This window comes from Pan troglodytes, chromosome 8, assembly GCF_028858775.2.
Source record: "Pan troglodytes isolate AG18354 chromosome 8, NHGRI_mPanTro3-v2.0_pri, whole genome shotgun sequence".
Classification (NCBI taxonomy): Eukaryota; Metazoa; Chordata; class Mammalia; order Primates; family Hominidae; genus Pan; species Pan troglodytes.
In genome coordinates this window covers 79,731,222-79,756,736 of record NC_072406.2, presented here as the reverse complement: position 1 = coordinate 79,756,736, position 25,515 = coordinate 79,731,222, and the positions used below count along the sequence as shown (strand labels likewise).

The following is a 25,515-nucleotide window of genomic DNA, read 5'->3' as shown; positions in this document are numbered from 1 at the left end:
CACCCACTTATTGGCATTAAAAATTTACCATCTCTATTAGAAATTTCCTCCAAAATAACAGTTAATCTTTGTTGAGTGCTTTCCATGTTTAAATACTGTGCTAAATATATGAATGCTCTCATCTAAGCATCCAAGAAACACTGTGAGATAAGTCATATTTTTACCCCTTTCCTACAGATAAGGACATTGAAGGCATTTACTGTCCAAGTTCCCAGAACTAGAGGGGGAATATATGAATTTGATCTCAGAAGTGTCTAGAGTCCTAGTTCCTAACTTGGTATTGCTAAAGAGATCTAAATGAGACATACTAACATGTTGAGACAGTCTCAGACCCTCCTCACAAGTTTTGTCTATTATAAGAAACAGTATTCTTTATTTTATTTAATAACTGACTCAGTTTTCTTTATGTTAAGGTTCATGAGTCAATGAAACTAAAATATTCATGGATGTAATCCATAAATGGATAAGACAGACCCTTTTGTATATTTTTGATGGGATGACTGTATTTTGGAGAATTTTGGGGCAATATATAACAAAACTTAAAATTCATTTGCCCCTTGACTCAGGAATTCTACTTTTAGGAATTTATCCTAAAGCTAAACTTGTTCATGCATGTAAAGATATATGTCCTGGACGTTCTTTATAGTATTATATAAAATAGGAAAAAGTTGGAAATGACTTATGTGTTCAATAGGGGCCTGGTAAAATAAGTTACAGTGTATCAATGAAATATAACTTATGTACTCTTATTTAATACTCATAAAATAGTAGGTTTATTATTTTATATTATTAAAAAAAGAAGAAAACGAAGAGTAATGATGTTAAGTGACTTGATTAAGATACTAGGACAGAGACATTGAAGCAGTCTGGCTCCAGAGTACACACTGTTAATTACTGTGCTATATTGCCTCCTGGTCATCTGTTTCCCAGTATGAAAGGAAAATAAATTGAAAAGCAAAAAGAAGAAATTATAGAAAATCTCTCTAGTAGGATACTACTTGCTAAAGGCTCTATATTTTTATATTTTCTTCTTATAACATATAAAATATGTTTTCTTATATAATCTGTCTTTATAAAACATATTTGTATATATGAATGTATATGAATATATTCATAAAACATATACATGTATAAAACATACGTATACATTTATGTATATAAAACATATGTATCTATATATGCTTATACACATAAATCATACATTCATGGAAAAATTTCTGGACAGATATGCAAGAGCTGAATAGTTGGTGCTTTGGGGGATTAGTTTGGAGACTTTTAAAATTTTTACTTGATGTTCTTTAGTGTGGTAAATTATTTAAAAGTAATGGACACATATTATAGTACTTTTATAATAAAAAGAAGTTTAGATTTAAAAACTTAAAAAATAGTGGATGTGGTAATTATCAATTATGTTGTTGGATGGGAGTAAAGAGAGTTTTTTATTAAATATTTTCATTTTATACCCTTTTGAACTGGGAACTTAAAACAATGAAAGAATACATATTTCTTTTATAATAAAATATATTTTAAATGAAAAGGCATTAAAAATAGTGGACACAATATTCTCTAACAATTATGTACTATGAAGTACTATTTCTGTGACTAAATTTAGGATATAGTTTATTCATTATATTGATAGTTTAGAATAAATTTGCCTATGTTAAACTTTTATCAGAGAGCTGCAGTCCTAACATCCATTGATTTGGAAAGTAACTCAATAAAGATTTACCTTGTTTTTATAAGCAGGATTGTTTATGATTGAAGCTTTAGTAATAAAACCTTTTACAAGAAACGAGATTCAGCAAATGCAGAAGTTAGCAGCAATTTTACTAGATGTTCCTAGTCAGTTGAGCACAACTTTCTTGCAGGAAAATGATATTATGCTTCTTAATTCCAAAATATTTGTGAAAAACAAATGTTAATTTGAAACTGCATTGTTTATTGAGAGAGAAAATTGTCAACTGACAATATTTTTATATTATGCTTAGTCTTGGAATTTACTTGGAATTAGGTTAGCTGATAAATCCTGAAATAGGCATAGTTGAAACTTAAAGTATAACTTATTTGGGGTTGTATTTTTCAGGTGAAGCTCTGAAAGTATCAGCTGAGAGATTTACAGATGACCCCTGTTTTCTCCCAAAAAGGGAGGCTGTGGTTCAAGCTGCCCGTGCCTTGCTGGCTGCGGTGACGAGACTCCTTATCCTTGCGGACATGATTGATGTCATGTGCCTCTTGCAACATGTGTCAGCTGTAAGTAAAAGATGGCTTCGTTTACCTTGGCATTGTCTTCACTTCTAATTTCATTCTCTGAACCTGGCATCGATCCTAGTGCATCTTGGCTTCACTCTCGTTTCTTAACATCACCCCTTCAGAAGCAGACTAGACTGGGTTGTGAAGACTAATGTATACCTCAAAATAAGGAAGCCAGAGTAGTTCTAAAGCCAATGGGAAATTAAACAGGAGATGGCTTGCTTATAAGGAAATGGCTAGGAAAAGTTCTAGACTTTTGATCATTTAAATAACTATGCTCTCTATAAATAAATAAATAACATAATTATATAGATAATATATGATAAAGATATGAGTATAAATAACTTGAGAAATAGAAACCGTAAACTTTAAGACATTTGGAAATTTATCCTGGTTTGTAAATAAATTCTACTTTGCCATGTCCTCTTGATTCAGGATAAAGAGTGCACGTTTACAGGTAGTCTGTGATGTCTGTAGTAATCCATTAGGAAAATGTAGACATTTATTTAATATGAGTAAATAATGTATATTAGCTAGGAGGATATAAAGTTAGCAAGATATCCTGAATGCTTTATTTTGTCAGACAAACCCACTTAGCACATTTTTAGTAGAAAGAGAATTTTATTAAAGCCTGTTTTCAGAGTTTGACCAAATCATTAGTAGTGTTCAGATGAAAAGGTTGCAAAGAACTCTTTTTATATCTGTTGTATTTTCTGCTTGAAATAGGACCCTTATACTCTGTCTATAAATACATCTGCATTTTCATAAAGTGTCTGTGATTTTAATATAACTACTCTATTAAGTAAACAATGGTCTTATTTGATTAACCTTCTTGTCAAAATCATTTTCTCTAACTGCTAAGCTAAACCTTTCTTTGCATCTTTCTTTTCTTTCTTTCCTTTTTTCTTTTTTTTTTTTTGAGATGGAGTCTCGTACTGTCGCCTGGGTTAGAATGCAGTGGTGATCTCGGCTCACTGCAATCTCTGCCTTCTGGGTTCATGCAATTCTCTGGCCTTAGCCTCCCAAATAGCGGGATTACAGGCACACACCACCATGCCTGGCTAATTTTTTCTATTATTTATTTTTAGTAGAGACGGGGGTTTCACTATGTTGGCCAGGCTGGTCTTGAACTCCTGACCTCGTGATCCTCCCACCTTGGCCTCCCAAAGTGCTGGGATTACAGGTGTGAGCCAGTGCTCCCAGCCACATCTTTCTTGTATTCACTATTGCTTATTTTAACGCTAGAGTGACCCTCTCTGTGTACTTTCATTTTTTTTCTTTTGATAGTTTTATTACTGTAAAAACAGCAATTCAATACCTTTTTTTTTTTTTTTAGTTTAAGTAGCTTTTTAGGAAAGGGAATTGCTGTCATCACCAACAGCTGTTGACTAGAAGATTTGTAGGTGATATAATTGAGCAAAGGTTTCTGTTACTTGCTTCTTGGTTTGTTGAGTAACCATAGACAAATTACTGAACTGATAGTTTTATTACAGTAAAAAGAGCAATTCAATCTTTTTTTTTTAGTTTAAGTAGCTTTTTAGGAAAGGGAATTGTTCTCATCACCAGCAGCTGTTTACTAGTGGATTTGTAGGTGTCATAATTGAGCAAAGGTTTCTGTTACTTGCTTCTTGGTTTGTTTAATAACCACAGACAAATTACTGAACATTTCTGAGATTCATTTGTCTCATATTTGAATACAGACACTAACAAATGCTGTAAACAAGAAATGGGTACAAAAGATTAAGTGGCAGGTAATTCCTAGTTCCAATGACCCAATAATTCCTATTTTAGACTCTAAATTTGTTGAGATAGGGCAGAATGCAGGGCTTTTGTAAGGTGAAAATTGCCACCTTCATAACCAATTAGGAGGTAACTGTATATAAAGAATAAAACCACCTTCACTGCCATTTTAATTGAGTGTCCACTAGGAGTTAGGCACAGAGGTAGGTAATTCACATACATCATACCATGCAAATGAAGCAGGATGGCATTGTAGATCAAACAAAAGCAAAGTACCTCTTGCAGTAAAAATTATAGTTAATATTTTCTGGGTTTTTATAATGTGCCAAACACTGTGCTGGATTATTTCTTTTAATTCAATTCTTATAACAGCCCTATGATCATGATTTCTATTTAACAAATGAGAAAGCTGAGGCACATTGAATTTAAGTAACTTGCTCAAGGAAACAGGAAAGAATTAAAACTTTTGGAACTTAACTACTCTAATGGTTAGAACAGCTTTAACTACAAACAGCTTTTAAAAGTTTAGGCAAATTCATGGACCTACAACCAGTTATTAAAGTAAGTTAGATACACCAGAAGGTGTTTTAAATTCTAACCATCCTCTTTCACACTTGGTGCCTTGTTAGAGCCTGAATTTCAACTGGATTATATGTCACATATAAGTATGTGTAGTAAAACAATTATATGTTATGAAAAAGGAAGTGGCATCTTATCAAAGAGAAGGGAACATCTTTTGTGGTAAATCGTGATAGTTTTTCATGGTTTCATCCTCATGAAAAGTTTATATATGAATCATTGTCAACTCAATTATTTCAAGACTTCATGTAGAATGAAAATCACTAAATTGTTTCTGAGATCATCAGGATTAGAATTATTTAGCCCAACATTTCCCCAAAAGTATCCTGTAGAGTATGCTTTGAAAATATGGAAGAGGAAAAAAGTTGTTTCTTTTTGTAATGATCAATGCTGCACATAGAAATCCCCATGAATGTTTTGATGCACATTAGCGCGTTAAAATTGTTGAGAAATATTGCCACGAAGAAGCCTGTTTAACTCTGCTTAACTCAGAATTTCCCAAATGTTTTTGACCCCAGAACTCTTCCATAGTATATTAATCCTGGAAATTTCTGAAACCATACTTTGGGAAATATCAGTTTGGAATTTTTCTAATAATGTTTATGACAATATTAGCTTCTACTTGGAATCAAAAGAATCATAGTGGAGAAACTTCAGTGCCCTTACAGTTTAATATTTTACCTGACGTAGAAAGACTCTCTGATAATATGCAACATATGCAACTGCCTAACAATAGATGATCACTAACAATGATAACAATCTCAATTTTCTGAGACAGTGAAGCTGATTTTGGACACTTCTAATTGTTTGAGACAAATTTCTCAAACTGAGCTTAAAACTGCCTCCCTGCTATTTCAAACAGTGCGTCTAGTTTTGCTTTCTGGAGCAACACAGAATCAAGGCAATAGAAAAGGCTCTTTTCAAATAACTGATGATTACTCTTAGGACTTACCTATGTCTCCCCTTTTCTAGGCTAAAAATTTTTTGACTTTTGGATGTTCTTTATATGGTAAATACCATAGAATTTCTATATATTTTTCAAATTGGCTTACATTTCTTTGTATGACTTTTAGTTTCCTGCTGAAATTTTCAGTCTTTATTTTGATCTACTCGACATGGTGAGCAGAACTGTCTGATCCTCACGGTTTGAGAACTCTGGTGTTTGGACTCCTTGGGTGCCTGCTTCTGCTATCATTTTCCTTGCTTTTACTCATGGTGTCTTGTCTTATAATGTGAATGGCTATTTTTGATTGGATACTGAACATCACCTCTTCTGAAACCCATTTCAGGAAATTTCTCACTGCCTTATTAGCTCTTTGATGTTTTTAAGATGAATTATTTTATCATCAAACCTTCTTTGTTTCCTTCAGCAGAGGATCAGACTGAATTTCTAATTTGCTATTACAAGAAATAGAAGTCCCCCAAATCATCTCTGTAAATCCTTTTCTATGCATTCTAGATTGTAGGTAACTTCCATGAAATGTTGAAATCAGTGTCTTGAAATCAAAACAAACTCTCTGATGTGAACATTCCATGATATAAATGGACAATTACATCCCTGATTTAATGTCTAACATGATCTTACCTATCACAGTAGCCTTGTCATGTTGTTGGTTCATATTGATTTTGAAAGCAATTACAACCTCCAACTCTCTGAGCTCAAACTACTCCTAATCCAGGTCTTCCTCCTCTGATACTAGTCTTTTTTTTAATTATCGAAAGGTAGAAGTTACATTTATATTAATTGAACTTTATCTTATTAATTCCAGCTTTTTGTTACAGTCCATCATCCTTTGACTCTCGATTTTGTCTTCCTTTCCTAACCTGATATCATTTTCAAATTTATTCATGAAAAAATGTTTAATGACATGGAAAACAGTATTATATCTTTCTTTTAGATAATACCAATCAAATATGAACATCCTTTGAGTAAAGTTGTTGAAATGAGCTTCAAGCTTGCTTCACTGGGCTGCTGTATAAACCATGCTTCTTTATTTCATTTTCAAGCACTTCTTGAAAGACTTTCTTGAAATCAAGATATACTGTTTGTGGCATTGTGGATTTATCAGTCTAGTAATCCCAGTTATAAAGGAAATGAAGTTAGTTTGGCATGACTTACTTTTTAATGACCCAATAAGAGCTCTAAGTGACCATTGCTTGCCTGCTTTTATTTTCTTCTCTTTTGCTCTGACCTTCATTTTTTAAATTACTTATAATCCACTTAATTATGATGCAAAACCACTTGTTGCTGGGTTCTTCTTGCTCTTAAGATCTCAATATAATTAGTTTAAACCCTCATTCTGTGTCCTATCAAGTATAATGTTCTCCCCCAAATTTCTGCAAATTCCTTGGGAGCTCATATTTTCAGGGTCAACTCTGTCTCCAAGCTTTTGCTTCCACTGAATTATTTTCATTTATAGATTGTCTTTCTGTCTCTATTCTACATTATATTCACCCAGAATCTGGAGTTGGCCTTTTCCCCTTGCACGAATAGACACACAGATACACACATTCTCCAACCTACCAGAGCAGACCAGAATACATGAATATAGTAAACCTTACAGAAACTTACAGGAAGATGGAAGGGAGGGATATCTATATTGCAACAATGTATTCTAAAGGGCTTCAATTTGTATGTTCGAAATCTTCAAAATCTCATTGATAGCAACTCCATCTCATTGCCCTTCCACATTTTTTCTCTAGCTACTTTCCTTCAAACTTCTAAATTATGTTCATTGGAATGCAGTAAAGAATAGTTCTCTCTCTAGCACTCGACTTGGCCCCTGCTTATTTCTGTCCTTAGGATATCACTACCCACCTTAAATTACTCCTTAAGGTATTTTCTTCAGTATAGGTAGTGCCCTTTCTAAGAAGCATTCTGTAGTCAGCCATCACACTCCCCAATCCTACTATATAATAATCTATTATAGATTTTTGGTGGGAGGAGGGTATCCACTTTAAAGACATGAATTTCTCCTGGGAACACACTTTTTTCCCCCCAAAACAGAGGACTGCCTTTTTATTTCTTGCCCTTATTTTGCATGTAATGGGCCAAGGCCTGCCTTTCTTCTCCTTGTCTTTACTATTTCATTCAGGCTTCTGGACATTTTTTTTCCCCTCCTGACACTTATACAAGTTCCTGCTACATTTTCTGTTTTTGTTCTTTATTTCATAGCATTAAAGAATTCCTCTGAGCTCACAATTTTTTTTAAGTGGCCTTACTCTTATTTTCCTTCTTATGACTTTTCTTACATAACAGATTTTTTTCAATCCCGTTGAAGTATATTTCCTTTTAGATGTCAGATAAATGAGATGTTACTCTCTTTTAATAGCATGTATCTATATATTTCCTGATTTTGTAAAGCTTTCTTATTTCTATTAAATTATACTCTTTCCACTGAGACTGCCCCAGGAGAAGCAACTACAATAGAAGATTTACAAGGACATAGTCTGAGACCACCAACTAGTGTAAACATGGGTCACTGAGCAACCAAAAATGGACAAGTACTGCCAAATTAAATAATCAAGGATTCCTGACATGGCACTTTTAAATGTGTCTAGTTCCTTAAGGAAATGTGTGTGTTCTTTTGGGGAAAAACAGGTCCAAATGAAAGGTAATAGGGGACAGAGGAAAAAAGTGCTGATATTTCAATATTTCATCAATTGTAGAAACTTGGAAAGGTATTTTGGCTCTATTGTCATCATTGTTTATACATTTTTTATAGGAATTTAAGTTAAAATGTTTATCTCTATGATACTGTTCAAGTGTTTCAGACTTTTCTGTACTATTTGTTCTTCTTAGGATTCCACATCTTGTTTTATTGGCATATGGATTTCTTTTTTTTTTTTTTTTTTTGAGACAGATTTGCTCTTTTTGCACACCTGGAGTGCAATGGCATGGTCTCGGCTCACTGCAACCTCCACCTCCCAGGTTCAAGTGATTCTCCTGCCTCAGCCTCCCGAGTAGCTGGGATTACAGGTGTGCACCACCATGCCAGGCTAATTTTTGTATTTTTAGTAAAGACAGTGTTTTGCCATGTTGGCTAGGCTGGTCTCAAACTCCTGACCTTGGGTGATCTGCCCACCTTGGCCTCCCAAAGTGCTGGGATTACAGGCGTCAGCCACCGTGCCCACCTTGGCATCTGGATTTCTAAGGGTCAATTTTATTTGGAAGAAAATAGGTTTGGATGGCTTCTGCTTACTGGGTCAGGACATTGTGGGAAGAAAACATGGGTTTTGGCAGCATGGAGACCTTGCTTGAATCCTGGCTGTGTTGTTGATTAGCTGGGTGATTTTGGGAAAGTTAAAAATCTGCGAGCTTTGGTTTCTTCTTCTGAGTTATGGGGAGAATAAAACTTATTCCGAATACCTTGAAAGGGTTTTGTGAAGACTGAATGATATATGACATAAATTACTTGGCAAGAACTGGTATAAGTTCTCTTTCACCTTCTTTCCCTGTCCCATCTTTCTTCTCCTTGGTATCTTGCTCCCACTTTTTGGCCCTTGGAGTGAAATGTTGTACTTATTCCTAAAGATGAAGAGAAATTTGACTATTGAGTTGAACTAACTTTTCTAACTTTTTCCATTTATCATACCATAGTCATGTTTTACTTGTTTTGGGAATGTTGATCCCTTTGGATTAGGTAATAGACCAGTGTCTTACAGGAAATGGGTCCAGAATTTAACAACTTTTGTCAAATGTATATTTAACATTTGCTACATAATTTTATAAAGCATTTGTGGACAAACAATAATTCTGACTATGACAAATATTTATATTGACAGAAAAATCACATTACCATGTTGGCAGCTGAGACTCTCCGAGGCCACCCTCTATTTAAAAGGCAGATGTGTACCAACGAAAAGATTTTCTAAAGCCTTTTATTATTGAAGATATCAGCAGCTGATAAAGGGAAAATTACTGTATAATTAAGAGCTGTTAGAAGCTATGTATATTTTGTGGAAGATCTTAGGCAAAATATGTAAAAGCATATTAAGATGTAAAGAAAAAGAGCAAGTCAAGACTGGTATTTAAGATGTGTATTCTGTTTTCACTCTGCTGATAAAGACATACTTGATACTGGGCAATTTACAAAAGAAAGAGGTTTAATGGACTTACAGTTCCACATGGATTCCATGTGGATTCCATGATTGTGAGGGGAGGCCTCACAATCATGGCAGAAGGCAAGGAGGAGCAAGTCACATCTTACATGGATGGCAGCAGGCAAAGAGAGAGCTTGTGGAGGGAAACTCCTGTTTTTAAAACCATCAGATCTCCTGAGACTCTTCCACTATCACGAGAACAGTGCAGGAAAGACCTGGCCCTGTAATTCAATCACCTCCCACTGGTTCCTCCCATGACATGTGGGAATTGTGAGAGTTACAATTCAAGATGAGATTTGGGTGGGGACACAGCCAAACTATATCATTCTGCCCCCGGCCCCTCCCAAATCTCATGTCCTCACATTTCAAAACTAATCATGCCTTCTCAACATTCCCCCAAAGTCTTAATTCATTTCAGCATTAACTCAAAAGTCCACAGTTCAACATCTCATCTAAGACAAGGCAAGTCTCTTCTGCCTATGAGCTTGTAAAATCAAAAGCAAGTTAGTTACTTCCTAGATACAATGAGGGTACAGGCATTGGGTAAATACAGCTGTTACAAATGGGACAAATTGGTCAAAACAAAGGGGCTACAGGCCCCATGCAAGTCCACAATCCATCAGGGCAGTCAAATCTTAAAGCTCCAAAATGATCTCCTTTGACTCCATGTCTCACATCCAGATCACGCTGATGCAAGAAGTGGGTTCCCATGGTCTTGGGCAGCTCTCCCCCTGTGGCTTTGTGGGATACAGCCTTCCTCCTGGCTGTGTTCATGGGTTGCCATTGAGTGTCTGCGGCTTTTCCAGGTGCACAGTGCAAGCTGTCAGTGGAGCTATCATTCTAGGGTGGTTCTGGAGGACAGTGGCCCTCTTCTCACAGCTCCACTAGGTGGTGCCCCAGTAGGTACTCTGTGTGAGGGCTCCAACACCACATTTCCCTTCCACACTTCCTAACAGAGGTTCTCCATGAGAGCCCTGCCCCTGCAGCAAACTTCTACCTGGACATACAAGCATTTCCATAAATTCTCTAAAATCTAGGCAGAGGTTCCCAAACCTCAATTTTTGACTTCCATGCACTTGCAGGCTCAATACCACATGGAAGGTGGCAAGGCTTCAGAAGCTGTGTTCTGAAGCCACAGCCCAAGCTCGACATTGGCCCCTTTCAGCCATGGCTGGAGCAGCTGGGACAAAGGGCTCCAAGTCCCTAGGCTGCACACAGCATGGGGACCTTGGGCTTGGCCCATGAAACTGCTTTTTCCTCTTAGGCTTCCTGGCCTGTGATGGGAGGGGCTGCTGTGAAGTCCTCTGACATGCCCTGGAGACATTTTCCCCATTGTCTTGGGGATTAATATTTGGCTCCTCATTACTTATGCAAATTTCTGCAGCTGGCTTGAATTTTTCCTCAGAAAATGTGATTTTCTTTTCTATCACATTTTCAGGTTGCAAATTTTCCAAACTTTATGCTCTGCTTCCCTTATAAAACTGAATGCCTTTAACAGTACCCAAGTCACCTCTTGAATGCTTTGCTGCTTAGAAGTTCCTTAAACCAGATACTCTAAATCATCTTTCTCAAGTTCAAAATTCCACAAATCTCTAGGGCAGGGCAAAATGCCACCAATCTCTTTGCTAAAACATAACAAGAGTCACTTTTGCTCCAGTTCCCAACAAGTTCCTCATTTCCAGCTGAGACCACCTCAGCCTGGGCTTTATTGCGCATATGCTTATCAGCATTTTGGGCAAAGCCATTCAACAAGTCTCTAGGAAGTTTCAGACCTTCCCACATTTTCATGTCTTCTTCTGAGCCCTCCAAACTGTTCCAACCGCTGCCTGTTACCCAGTTCCCAAATTGCTTCCACATTTTCAGGTATCTACAGCAGCACCCCACTCTACTGGTACCAATTTACTGTATTAGTCTGTTTTCATGCTGCTAATAAAGACATACCTGAGACTGGGCAATTTATAAAAGAAGGAGGTTTAATGGACTTACAGTTCCACCTTGCTGGGGAGGCTACACTACACAATCATGGTGGAAGCAAGGAGGAGCAAGTCACATCTGATGTGGATGGCGGCAGGCAAAGAGAGAGCTTGTGTAGGGAAACTCCTATTTTTAAAACCATCAGATCTCGTGACACTCATTCACTATCACGAGAACAGTGCAGGAAAGACCTGCCCCCATAATTCAATCACCTCCCACCGGGTTCATCCCATGACACTTGGGAATTGTGGGAGTTACAATTCAAGATGAGATTTGGGTGGGAACACAGCCAAACCACATCAAGATATAAGAGGAGAAATTAGAAATAGAGACAAATAGGGCATACTTGCTGGATTTGTCATGAATTTCCTATTGGAAATTTTAGGGAAGAAGAAATTTTTTTTTCAAACGTATATTTTTTAAATTTTATTTTATTTTATTTTATTTTTTTATTGTATTATTATACTTTAAGTTTTAGAGTACATGTGCACAATGTGCAGGTTAGTTACATATGTATACATGTGCCATGCTGGTGTGCTGCACCAATTAACTCATCATTTAGCATTAGGTATATCTCCTAAAGCTATCCTTCCCCCCTCCCCCGACCCCACAGCAGTCCCCAGAGTGTGATGTTCCCCTTCCTGTGTCCATGTGTTCTCATATAGATACATAATAGTTGTACTTATTTATGGGGTATATGTGATATTTTGATAAAAGCATATAATGTGTAATGATCAAATCAGGGTAATTGGAATATCCATCACCTCAAGCATTTATCATTTCTTTGTGTTAGGAACATTCTGATTCTACTCTTTTAGTTATTTTGAAATATGTGATAAGTTATTGTTAACTATGGTCTTTCTATTGTGTTACCAAACACCAGATTTTTTTCCATCTAACTTTATTTTTATATCCATTAACCATCCCTTCTATATCCCCCTATTTTGACAAGTAAAAATTATATATATTTATGGTATATAACATGATGTTTTAATACATGTATACATTCTGGAATCGCTAACTCAAGCTACTTAATATATATGCATTACCTTTTATACTTATCAATTTTTGGTAGTGAGAACACTTAAAATTTACTCTAGCAATTTTCATGTATATAATTTATTGGTATTAACTGCAGTCACCATGATATACAATAGATCTCTTGAGATTATTCCTCCTGTTTAATTGAAATTTTATGACCTTTGACCATATAAATTTAAACCATGTAAAATTTTCATTTTTTAAGAAGGAATCAGCATCTTTCCAGTTATCTCTGATTTGATTAATTAATGGATTACCTCAGCAAATGGTTATTTCTGTGTGCTTACTTTGTGGCAGTCACCATCACTCTAGTATGTGCTAGGGATTAAAATTTCTAAAAATACCATCATGATCCTGCTCTCTTGGAATTTACAGACTAGATAAAAAGTAAATTAACAGTATGTTATTATGGTAGAGGTTGGTACAAAGTGTTATGGAGGTTGGAATTGTATTAAGAGAGGGTATGTTAAATGAATACTGTGTGGCTGAGTTTGGAGAGTTGACTAGAGAAAGAAGGTAGTGGGGCAGAGGGCATTTTACCTGCAGAAGAGGATGTATGCTGAAAGACTTGTAATAGTCCTGAATGGCTGAGATGAAGGGTGAACTGTGTGAGAGGAACAAGAGTTGAAGCTGGAGAGGTAGGCATAGACCTAATTTGAAAGGTCTATGTGCTAAGTTACAAAGTTTGAACTATAGTCTGAAAGCTAAGGGGAAACCATGAAAGAATTTTAAGCAGGGTAATGATGAGGGGACTTCACAAGTTCATAGAAAAATGGAATTAAAAGAAAAAAATAAAAAATATAAACTTTGTTTCTCATCATAAACTCCATCAAGTTGAAGACACTTTTGTAAATAATGATACTAGCCATTTAGTTCATCCCTAAAGAACTGAATGTCCTGGAATTTAACCGTGCCAATGCAGTCTTTTTTACATTATCAATTGAAGAAAAATGAGTGCCCTTTAAATATTTTTTGAGATTTGGAAACAAAAAGAGTCAGAAGGAGCCAAACCAGGACTGTAAGGTGGATACCTAATGATTTTATATTGAAACTTGCAAAATTGGCTTTGTTTAATGAGCAGAATGAGCAGGAGCATTGTGGTGGAGAAGGACTCTGGTGAAGCTTTCCCAGTGTTTTTCTGCTAAAGCTTTGGCTAGCTTTCTCAAAAGACTCTCATAATAAACAGGTACTATCATTCCATGGCCTTCCAGAAAATCAACAAGCAAAATTCTTTGAGCATCTTAAAAAACTATTGCCATGATCTTTGCTCTTGACTAGCTTGCTTTTGCATTGACAGGACCACTTCCACCTCTTGGTAGATATTGCTTTGATTGTGCTCAGTCTTCAGGATCATACTGGTAAATCCACATTCGTCTTTTGTTAGATTTCTCCAAAGGAATACTTAAGGAGCTTGATGAAATTAAAATTGTTAAAACATTTCATTGAAAGCTCTGGTCTTATCTGCAATTGATCTATGTGCAACAATTTTGGCATTCATCCAGGGGAAACTTTGCTCAACTGAAAATTTTCAGTCAGAATTGTGTAAGCTGAACCAGTTCAGATGTCTATGATGTTGGCTATTGCTTCTGGTGTTAATTGTTGGTCCTCTTCAATTAGGACACAAACAAGATTAATTTTTTCCTTGCACATTGATGTGGATGGTCTGCTGCTGTGGGTTTTGTCTTCAACATCATCTTGACCCTTCTCAAAATGGATTATCCATTTGTAAACTGCTGATTTCTTTGGGGACATTGCCCATAAACTTTTAATCTTATTTTATTTTATCTTATCTTTGAGATGAAGTCTTTTTCTGTCACCCAGGCTGGAGTGCAGTGGTGCGATCTCAGCTCACTGCAACGTCTGCCTCCTGGGCTCAAGCAATTCTCTTGCCTCAGCCTCACAAGTAACTGGGATTACAGGCGCATGCCACCACACCTGACTAATTTTTGTATTTTTAATAAAGATGGGATTTCACCATGTTGGCCAGGCTGGTCTTGAACTCCTGACCTCAATTGATCTGCCAGCCTCGGCCTCCCAAAGTGCTGAGATTACAGCGTGAGCCACTGCACCTGGCCAAACTTTTCATAAAGCATCAATGATTTCGTCATTTTTCCACCCAAGCCTCACCATAAATGTGATGTTTCTCACAGCGTCAAGCCCAGTGCTTTGCACAGTGATGCTGCTCTATAAACAATTATTGAATGACCCTTTTGTTCAGTCCTTATTCACTACTGAAAGGTGTCATGATCTTAATGACAATGGTCTTTTCAATTTTATGGAACTTTTAAGTTTATAAAGCAGTAACCTATAAAGCTAGATTGTAAAAGAGTTGTTTCTCTTTTGTTTTCCTCTGTTTCTTACATGTCTGGTATGTTGCTCATTGATAAATATTTGTTGAATGAATGTCTTTTATTTTTCCTCAGCTGATTTCACAACAACTGAGTGAAGTAGGCAGGCAAAGACAATTTGTCCTGTGTTATAGATAACACAATCAAAATTGGAATAATAATGACTTGTCCAAAGTGATGCAGTTATTAAATGGCATAGCAAGGACTTGAACCTCAGACCTCAAGGCCAGTGTGCCTTCACCTACATAGAACTATTTCTAATTTAGATCTCAAGCCCAATTTTGCTCTATGTTCTTAACTTTTATAGTCATTCCTTACAGCAAAAAAAAAAAAAAAAAAAAAAATCATTTGAGATATGTATGTGAGCTTTAATTTTCTGCTTCAGTTGTAAACTTCCTTTTAACGAGTGGTATTATCATCTTGTAAGTTCATTTGGAAAATATGTATGAAAGTCAATGGATTAAATTCAGAAACATTAAATAATTTCTTTCTCTGTAATACTTTATTTTTGATTGCTCTGTGGTTGCCATATTTAAGTAAGGTAGATTAGCTATTTCTTATGCTTAAAACAATTTCTTTTTACTCTAGGTATTAATATTTATAGAGCATCAATATATTATTTTTTTGACTATTCTTTCCTTCTGCTTTAGGCTCCAGAAACTTTTGGCATTGTTTTAAACAGATGATTTAGGGACACTAAGATCACACTTGGTGATATAATGCTTTCCATCAGGCACTTATTGTATACCCTTTTGTACACATAACGCTGCGGGTATGGGATTTCTTTTCATGTTACAGGTAGCACCCAGCACCTCGTATAAATGCATGAAATATTAAATAAGAAAACATGATGACTGTGGAGCTGGCTCTTGTTTTGGAGCAATGCTACTTGATGTTTTTAAATTATGGGAATTAGTAGGCTGCTGGAGCTCTAGAGTTATTTGAATCAATCGATCTGATAACAAAAGGAAGCCAGGGCGTTGGCAGTGAGGGAGAGGAAAACTTTATTTGCCAGAGCCTTGGCTGCATTTTTTTTTCCTGCTGTTTCAGCCTATTTCTTCGTGTCTTTCTCAAATTACTCCACAAATCTACATAATTTACATGAACTCATTGGATGCATAATTTGTATAGAACACTGGCTTAGATTTATTTATATATGTATTGTCAGGAAAAAGGAGAAAAAATGTATCTGGGAAAAGGGACTGCTGAGACAAAGTAGACATTTCCCTGTTGCCTTTTCTATGCTTCTCTTTCTTGCAAAATAATTTGTCAGCTATTTTAATGTGAGATGAGCAATTATAGTTTCTGCTGTTTTATTTGATGGATTACTATTATTATTTCTGAGCAGAAATAATTTGATGAGAAAACACACTCTGGGAGTGTTGACAGTGCTTACTTTTCCAGCAAGTGCTGGGCTTAGGGATATTGTTTTCCTCTACCCATTCTTATCTTGTATGTCCAAGGTTTGTTTTGGGTTTAGTCTAATTCACTGAGCTTTTTAAAGTTTGAGTTTGGTTTATAACGAGTTAAAAAAAAAACACAGGATAAATTCAAGGTTCAACAAATTATTCTGGGGTTTTTGGCTCATTTTAAATTCCCACTCAAAACTACGAATAAGTAAAATCCAGCTGTATTAAAAATCTCTTCAATTAATTGTGCTTCCTTTCCCCAACTTGTCTCCAACTGGGAGATCATTTATTTGGAGAAATAATCAATATAAGAAAATTATCATGTACTGAACAAATATAGAAAATCTTGGAGGTTTGTTTCAATGATTAACCATTGTGGCCTATTAGAAAAATCTTCAAGCCAAGTGAATACTCTTTAAAACCTAGGCCTCAACCTAACTTTTATCTTCTGTACTTCAGCATCACTTGGAAAGTAAGATTATTGCTTTCATTCTTTAGTATCTTTAAGCGTACATGTGTGCAGGTGGGGATGGGTGTGTTTAATAGGGAGCTAAGCCAGAGCTATACCACAGGTTTCATATGACCTCTCCTTGACAATTAATTATTGTTGTAAGCAAAAAAACTGCTTAAATGAATGAAATTATCATGGTTTTACAGTATTTTGAACTCTTTATTATCAATAAATGGAGGATATAATTCCTGATAACAAAAGTTCAAGCTGAAATCTCCATATTATACAAAGTACGACCTTTAGTTAAAACATTCTTGTGATCATGTATTGTTACTGGATTTTCTCCATTTCTCCTTTGGCCATGGGCATATTACCAGAAGTGTTGGTTTTCTGTGTTTCTTATTTTGAACACTCTTTTTTTTTGAGACAGAGTCTCGCTGTCGCCCAGGCCGGAGTGCAGTGGCGCAATCTCGGCTCATTGCAAGCTCCGCCTCCCGGGTTCACGCCATTCTCCTGCCTCAGCCTCCCGCGGGGGACTACAGGCGCCCGCCACCTCTCCCGGCTAATTTTTTGTATTTTTAGTAGAGACGGGGTTTCACCGTGTTAGCCAGGATAGTCTCGATCTCCTGACCTCGTGATCCGCCCGCCTCGGCCTCCCAAAGTGCTGGGATTACAGGCGTGAGCCACCGCGCCCGGCTATTTTGAACACTCTTTACAAGTGTGTTTGCTCTAAAGTTCCCATTTGGAGTTGTATAATGTTTACAGAGATAAATATGAAGAAAAAATATTTTAAGAAGTAGAGCTAATATTTCTTAGGGAAGACAAAGTGCAGGGGCTAAAACATGCTTTAGAGTTAAATGGATTTGTCAGTAAAATAGCTTGTATTAATTAAATCATAGATAAAATTACTTAAATTTTTTAGAATCTTAGATAAGGTTTTATTTTGATTTGAACATAGTGAGAATGAACCAAGAAATGGTCAAGGCACAGAAATGATTATACAATATAATAAATATTTCATATAAAGGTCATTAAAATTATGTTGAAAGGAACTTGTTTATTGTTATAAATGGGGGAAAATGAACTGATTTTGGCTGTGTTTAATATGTTGGGTAGAATTGGTTTCCACGTCAGACTCTTAAAAGACTTCCTGTCCTTTGGGGCCCAACTCAAATTGTCTTACGTCTTCTACGTGGTCTGAGTCCCTCCGTCAGTATCAGTGAGTTTTCCGAGTTTTCACCAATGTTACCTTTATCTCTCTTTTTTTGCACTCTCTTTACTACCTTGCCTTGTGTTCGAGTTAAGGATAGAGTAGAAAGAACATGAATGTTGTAATAAAAACCCAGTTCAATCAAACTTTCTGAAACCCAGTTTACTCAATTGTAGAATGAGAAGAGAAATAGGAACTCCTGTGGTTCTTGTGAAGATTAAATTGGAAAGCATAAAGTACCTGGGGCTGAGTGGGCACTCAGTAAGTGTCAGTGTCCATCTCATTTCCGAATTTCATGTCTAGTTTCTCCAGTGGTCTGAGTTCCTTCAGGGCAGGAAATGTCTTTTATATTCATAGTGCTTTGTGCATAGTAGGTTCTAAATGATTATTTGTTGAATTTAATTTACTGTCCTGTCATGGAAGCTTAGCACTGTTATTTCCCATTTCTTTTCCCTCTGTCACCTTGGATTGAGATAAACATGTTGCTTTCATGAAATTAGGGATTTAATTCAGTAGAATGCCATTTTAATATGACTTATTTCTTAGAGTTTGATATAGTAAGGGTCAAATCATTTCCCTGGAAACTTAATTATATTCTATAAAATCTTATTAGCCTGTCTCATGGCATCATAGTCACAGTGGAGTTCTGGTGTGTTTAAGATGGTCAAGTCTCTATCTGTAGAAATCTGTCTAATGGCACAGAGTGAGAATATGGGAAATAAATGACATAAAGAGAGAGCAAATGCAAATGTCTTGCAAATTACATTACTTGACATTTTCAATCACTAACCCTCCAAAGTATGTTCTAATTTATGAAAATAAACCAAGAATCCAATTTCTTGTGAGCTTCCTTTGCTTAATTAATTATTAGTAGCAGACAGTATTCTGTGGTTCGTTGCAATTTTTCACCTTTGTATTTATCTAGTATCTGATTTTAAAAGAATAGGAGCATTCTGATTCAGCAGAACTGATCAGAACTCTCTTTCTGATCATAACTCATCTGCTCATAGCTCATCTGTGTTATAGAGCAGAAATGAATAAATGTTTGCTGAACATGCCACATATGCTTTGATCATCAAAATGTTAAGTTTTCCTTCCTTCTCAAAATACAAGCTCTGAGAGATCTTTCTTGCTGAAGTTTGTTGGGTGACCTATTCTGCATAGATATTATTATAGAGGCAAGCCAGATTCCATGCCATTATAGCAAAATATCATGTAAGCAACTACATTTTCATAAATTTGTTTGTTTCCATGATTGAAATGTGAGCACTCTTTAATGCTTCCTCATTATGATTTGAAATTATACATTCACAGTGCTTTTTAAAAAATTTTAAAGCAGAAGTATATCCTAAAAGATGAACTTTCTTTTTTATTTTTTTTAAATGAAGTATGCTCTTTTGTTAGAATGAGGACTGAACAGGCTTCTCATGCATGCAGTAATGTTGGTTATACTTAGAATATGGTTTATAACTCTTTGTGTGTCCCTGATTATTTCATTGAAAGATAATTAGCTAGCATTTGTTATCACTGTATTATGAATGGGAGAAACTGAGGCTCATTATCGACTCTTTGTGTTAGCAAGTTGAGAATTTGAGAAAAATCTGCTGCTATCCTAATGATCTACTTTTGTTTTCAATTTCAGTTTCAAAGGACATTTGAGTCTCTCAAAAATGTTGCCAACAAATCTGACCTCCAGAAAACCTACCAGAAGCTTGGGAAGGAGCTGGAAAATTTGGATTATTTAGCCTTCAAACGTCAGCAGGTAGGAGTCAGAGCTCTCCTTGGTGGAGGAGATGAACACTTTAGGCTTCCTGCCATCCTGCCTGTCAGAGGTGCAGGTGGGTCTGAGGAAACTTATCTTCTAATGGTTAGAGCAGAAACAGGTTGTGCTGTGCTGATCTGCTGTGTTCATATGGCTTCCCACAGTGTTCAATGTGGTCCTTGCTTTTAGATGTGTACTTTAGGGGTTTCCACATGTGTCCTTATACCTCTCTTAAAGAAAATTCCTGCTGGTTTGTGAAAATCCAACTACCCTTTGACTAGGGACGCTTCAGAGGCATAAAGGGAATCTCTATAATGGCTTGGCCAGTTGGCTTTTATATTTGACCTGGGGAGAAAAATCACCTGAAGACCAGGATAAGGTTGTGGGTGTACATGCAACATTAAGGAAAATAGTCATAAATATGCCAAAATATGAATTGATCTTTAGTTTTCTTTGATCTTTGAAGATGAGTAATTTGCTAAGTGTGGAAGATTGAAGGAAAATTTACTTTTCAAATGCAAGGTTTTTAATTGCCTCCTTTTGTAGGCCCCTAGATAAATAGAGAGCTGAAATAAACTTTTATAGGGTTTGTTTTAGAACTGGTACTTTATAACCTAATATTCATCATGATTAAATGCTGTGTGTTTTGGAGACACTGCCACAGTAGCTCACTACTCTTCCTAGGCTGGATCTGCTCCAGTTTCTTCACAGCCACTAGGTGTCAGGGTTGTCAAGCTTTTACTTCCACCAAAGGTTTATTCCAATCAGAACAGCCAGTTAAATGTTTAAATGAGGTTGCATGAAATTCGGTAATGTGCTCCATGATGGATAGCGTCTAGAAAAATGACTAAATGTCTGACTTGCATGGCCAGGCCTCGAGTCGATCACTTGAGAGACTTTCCTCTTAGAGTAGCAAAGGGTGTGGCATTCTCACCATTGCCTAATTCACAAGTTTTGGATCCTTTTGGATGAAGGTTTTCAAAGCAGAATTTTCTATTTTTAGTTAAATCTCATTAAGTCAACATGATATGGTCTAGAATTACTGGGCCAAAAAGAGAATTGTGTTCTAGGTATTGCTCTATCACAGATGTTACATGAACATTTAACCTTTCTATGGCCCTATTTTCCTAGGGGTTATATTTGTTTTATAGAATGTTCCAGGGCAAATACATTCTTTTTGCAGACACATTAATTTACATGAAAAAGGATACAATGTCCATTTAAGTTTTGTTTTTTTAAAAAAATTAATGATGGTCTAGGTATTAGCACTTGATGGTTACTGAGTGCTACTATAACAAACCCCCAGAGGATGCTGCTTAGCGTTCACACCAGAGTCACTCCTCTGGCCTATGCAATTTTTAGTACAGTTTTGTTTCCAAAACCATATTTTACCATGGAGGGGTATTTGAGCTGGCAGGCAGTAGTCACTGTACTCTTCTGTTATCGTTTCTCATTAACACATTTTCAGTGATTGGATTCTTTTATTAGCTAATTGTGAATTTGGAAGAAGGTAAATGCCTCAGGGGCAGAAGGGTAGAACTCTGGGAGAATGGCATTGAGGATAGATGGGTAAATTATATGTGCATAAAGAAAAGATGAGCACATGGAGTGTATACATATATGCATATATAAATCACCTATACTATTTATTAAATGAAAAGCATATGGCACATGGTATGATTTAAACATTTATGAATTGAATCTTTAAATGCTTATAACAATACAGTGAGGTGGCTTTTGTTAGCACCATTTTACAGATGAGAAAATTGTTAAGGAAGTTAAGTAACATGCCTAAGGTCATGGAGCTAATAAGGCATGAAACTGGGCTTCAAATCTAAATCAAGTCTGACTTCAAACCTGGAGTGTTATGTCTTCTTGATGGGCAGGGTCAAAGGGTCAGAACATCAGCTCTTCTCTAGCTTGGTGGGATTTATCTTTTATCTCGCATTTATTCCTTTAAAGCTCCAAAACCTGATTAAGCACACGCCAGAAAGTGTTTTTCTTCTAATGGAAAAGATTCAGGCCTCTGTAAAATTGCCAGTTTAGCAAGAAAGTTTCCTCTTTATAAGGCGGTATTCTTTGTATTAGAGAATTAGTCATGGTTTGTTCCCTGGTCCAACCATATTTATCATTCCGCACTGGGACAGAACATAAGCTCCAAAAGGACAGGGCCTCGTCTGTCACCTTTAATGCTGTATCCTCTCCAGTGCTCATAACAGTATCTGACTCATGGCAAATCCTCAGTAAATATTATTGGTGGTGTTGTTGCTATGAACAAAGAACCATGCCAAAAGGTTTGACCTCAGATTATAGGCAATTAAAATCAATGTGTTTTGCTACACATTTAAAATTCAAAAGAGCATAAGCCTTTGGTTTCCTGGATACCAAGGGCTGAGAGATTGTCCCTTGCCCCTATGTATTATTGAGGTTTTCTCCTAACATACTTTATTCTCCTATCCATTTTTTAAAACAAACAGAAAATGCCACTGTTAACTCTGAATTATGGATGTCCAATGAATTGACTATAATTATTTTATTGGAGTCATCCATTAGGTTTTATTTTCTGTCCCCTTCTATGATATTTTTAACATCATCTTTGAGAGATTTCTTTCTCGGCACAAGATAGACTACTGGAGTTCTTTGCTCCATTCTCTCACTTCTGTTTTTCTAAGGTTACTGTGCTTTCTTTCCTAGGTCTGAACTTAGTATTTATTTATTTAAAAGAGTGAGTGCCTGCACATCAGCTATTCCTTGGGTCAGGGCACAACATCTCTACATTTTCCTACTTTCAAAAAGACTAATGTTGAAATAGCTTTGATTGGAAAAGGTGTGAGAGGAGGCTGTGATAGGTGAGGTGGTGGATTTACTGGGATGAGTCAGCCTAAAGTAAACGGATGACAAAGCAGGATTAACCGGAGAATTTGGACACTCTTTTGGTTCTTACTATCGAAAGGCAGGTACAGTCTTGGAGTTTATCTGCTTGGACTACTTGGTTTTCATCCTTCTAGTTGGTGTGACATAGGAATGGTAATAGCAAGTTCCAGCTATTATATCGATCTCAGATTTATGTATTAATTTGAGTGCTTATAAATCAAGAGGTTTCCTTAGAGCTTTCGTTTTGTGAAGTAAAACAAAATAAGGTTTGATAATGTGGACTCTATGTATTCATTCCTCTCTTTATCTACCCTTAAAACTTATAATAACATTAGAAAACACATGCATTTCCAGAGGCTTCTGAAGTCTTTTGATATAAATTAAAGTTGACATTATTGAGTTGAACATTATATAGACTAAAGCACATTTAGACATTGATATAAAAATATGTAAAATTAAATTATTGTACTTCAGACCTGCATGCATGTTGGAACACATCACATATCTGATTCTTGTCTCTCTGATCACGGCATACTATTCTTGCCTTCTGACCTGTGCACAAGGTTTATATAACTTCATATTTAGAATGTACAGCCTGTTTCATTTTACATACTTAAATCATTCTTTAAAGTCAAACTGAAGTCTAGCCTCCCTCATAACACCTCCTCCTGTGACCTCTAGTCAATATAACTCTTCACTCTTTGCCATTCTTAGCTTTTATTTGTGTCATACAATTTAGCATTTGATTGATGATATACTCATTGAGAATCCATGTAGTACAGTGATTAGAGTGTGAGCTTTGTAGTTACCCAAACCTGGTTAGACTGTTTGTACTGGATACCTGAGTTTCTTTTTAAAAAGCATCGGAAAAATAACCCCTAACTTAAACAGCTTGCTTTGAGGAAACAATATATCAAGTATAAAGTAAGTCCTATGAAATATGTATAAAGGACTTAACATTGCACCTGACATGTGTTTAGTATAATTGGTAGCTATTATATATTTTCTGTTATTCTCATAAGCCATTTTCTTAAATAGGTTGTAAGTTCCATAAGGATATGGATATGTTCTTTATTTTGTATACTTCTGTGCTGTACATAGGGTCCAGCACTGTTCTGAACACATGGGATAGAATGTTTTTGGACATACATAGTCTAGCAGTTGGTGATCTATGTAACAAAAAGAACATGCTGACACCTCTCAAGAAGGGAGCTGCAACATTTTGTTCTAATATGTTTCTAAGGTGATATCTCTTGATGGGCAGTTAAAGTACTGAGGACTTGTACTATGACAATCTCTTGGGGGAAGTAGGTTCAGTGTTCTGGCTAACGTCCAATTCAGGTTAATAATACATTCTATATATCCAAGCTTCCCTTATGCTTCAGGTATTGTTCAGCACATGGTACTTTTTTAGTGACGATGCTCAGGAGTGAACAACTGCTTTTTTTTTCTTTTACTAAACTGGGTGCGTGACCCCTTTTAGGTAATTCCAAAGCCAGAAGGGTACATAATACCTTGTAGGATAAAAATTGAATTTAAAACAAACTTTTATTAAACAGAAGAAAAATAAAAATAAGTTAGATAAAATTTATTTGATAAAAATGACTGCGGGTTAATATTTTTCAATTGAAAAATAAAATTCTACTTGTTATCTCTTATCTTTTTCATGATAGCCATCCTAACAGGTGTGCAAGACAAGAGATAACAGGAGTTAGTGATGATGTGAAGAAAAGGAAACGTTTGCACATTGTTGGGAATGTAAATTGGTACAGTCATTTCGGAAAAAGTATAGAGGTTGCTAAAAACATATGAAATAGAGCTATCATAAGACCTATCAATCTTACTTTTGGGTATATATCCAAAGAAAATGGAATCAGTATCTTGAAGAGATAGCTGCACTCCCACGTTCATTGCAGCATTATTCACAACAGCCAAGATATTGAAACAACCTAAGTGTCTATTAACAGATGAATAAAGAAAATGTGGTATACATATAGGCAATGAAATATTATTTAGCCTTAAAAAGGAAGGAAATCCTGCCTTTGCAATAGTATGGTTGAACCTGGAAGACATTTTGCTAAGCAAAGTAATCCAGACACAGAAATACACATACTGTATGGTCTTACTTATATGTGGAATCTGAAAATGTCAAACTCAGAGAAGTAGAGGGTAGAGGAGTGCTTTCCAGGGACTGGTGGGTGGAGGAAATTAGTAGATATTGATCAAAGGTACACATTTTCACTTATAAGATGAACAAGTTCTGGGGACCTAATAAACAGCACGAGCGATGATAGACGTGTTAATTTAATGGTGGTAATCATTACACAATGTGTATATATCTCTCAATCATCTTGTTGCACACTTTGAATATATTCAATCTTTGTCAATCAAATATTTCAAAACAAAAAATAAAATTCTAGATAGATAATGACTGACCACATAGAAAATACTCTTAGGCTTACTCTGGGAACTTGAGAACTCTGAGGATACAACAAAACAATGTAGGGATCCTGTGGAAGAAATGCTTAGAAAATGAAACTAAATAGTGCTAGGCTTGTGGTTGTACTATAGCATATAGAGAAGAAAAAGTTGATGAATTCCGATAATATCCTTCAATCATGTAAGGACTTATAGCAAGAAAAATGTAGTGAATCAGCTAGAATAATATTGCACTGGGAATTGCTTATCTACAAGGACCTTATAAGGTAGGGACTAACTTTCCATTGGGGCTAACATTAAAATGGAGTTGTAAATATATTTTCTTTAAGACCTTT

At 35.9% G+C, this 25,515-nt stretch overlaps 1 protein-coding gene across 8 annotated transcripts in view; it reads left to right on the top strand.

Annotated features, from left to right (window-relative positions):
• CTNNA3 (catenin alpha 3) overlaps nt 1-25,515 on the top strand; it is a 1,849,205-nt gene that overhangs the window by 221,253 nt on the left and 1,602,437 nt on the right. For all 8 annotated transcript variants that reach the window (XM_054660126.2, XM_054660128.2, XM_009458543.5 and 5 more), the window contains 2 exons: nt 2,084-2,250; nt 19,748-19,867. In XM_054660126.2, the coding sequence (XP_054516101.1) occupies nt 2,084-2,250; nt 19,748-19,867 (287 nt within the window). The remainder of the gene's footprint in view (nt 1-2,083; nt 2,251-19,747; nt 19,868-25,515) is intronic.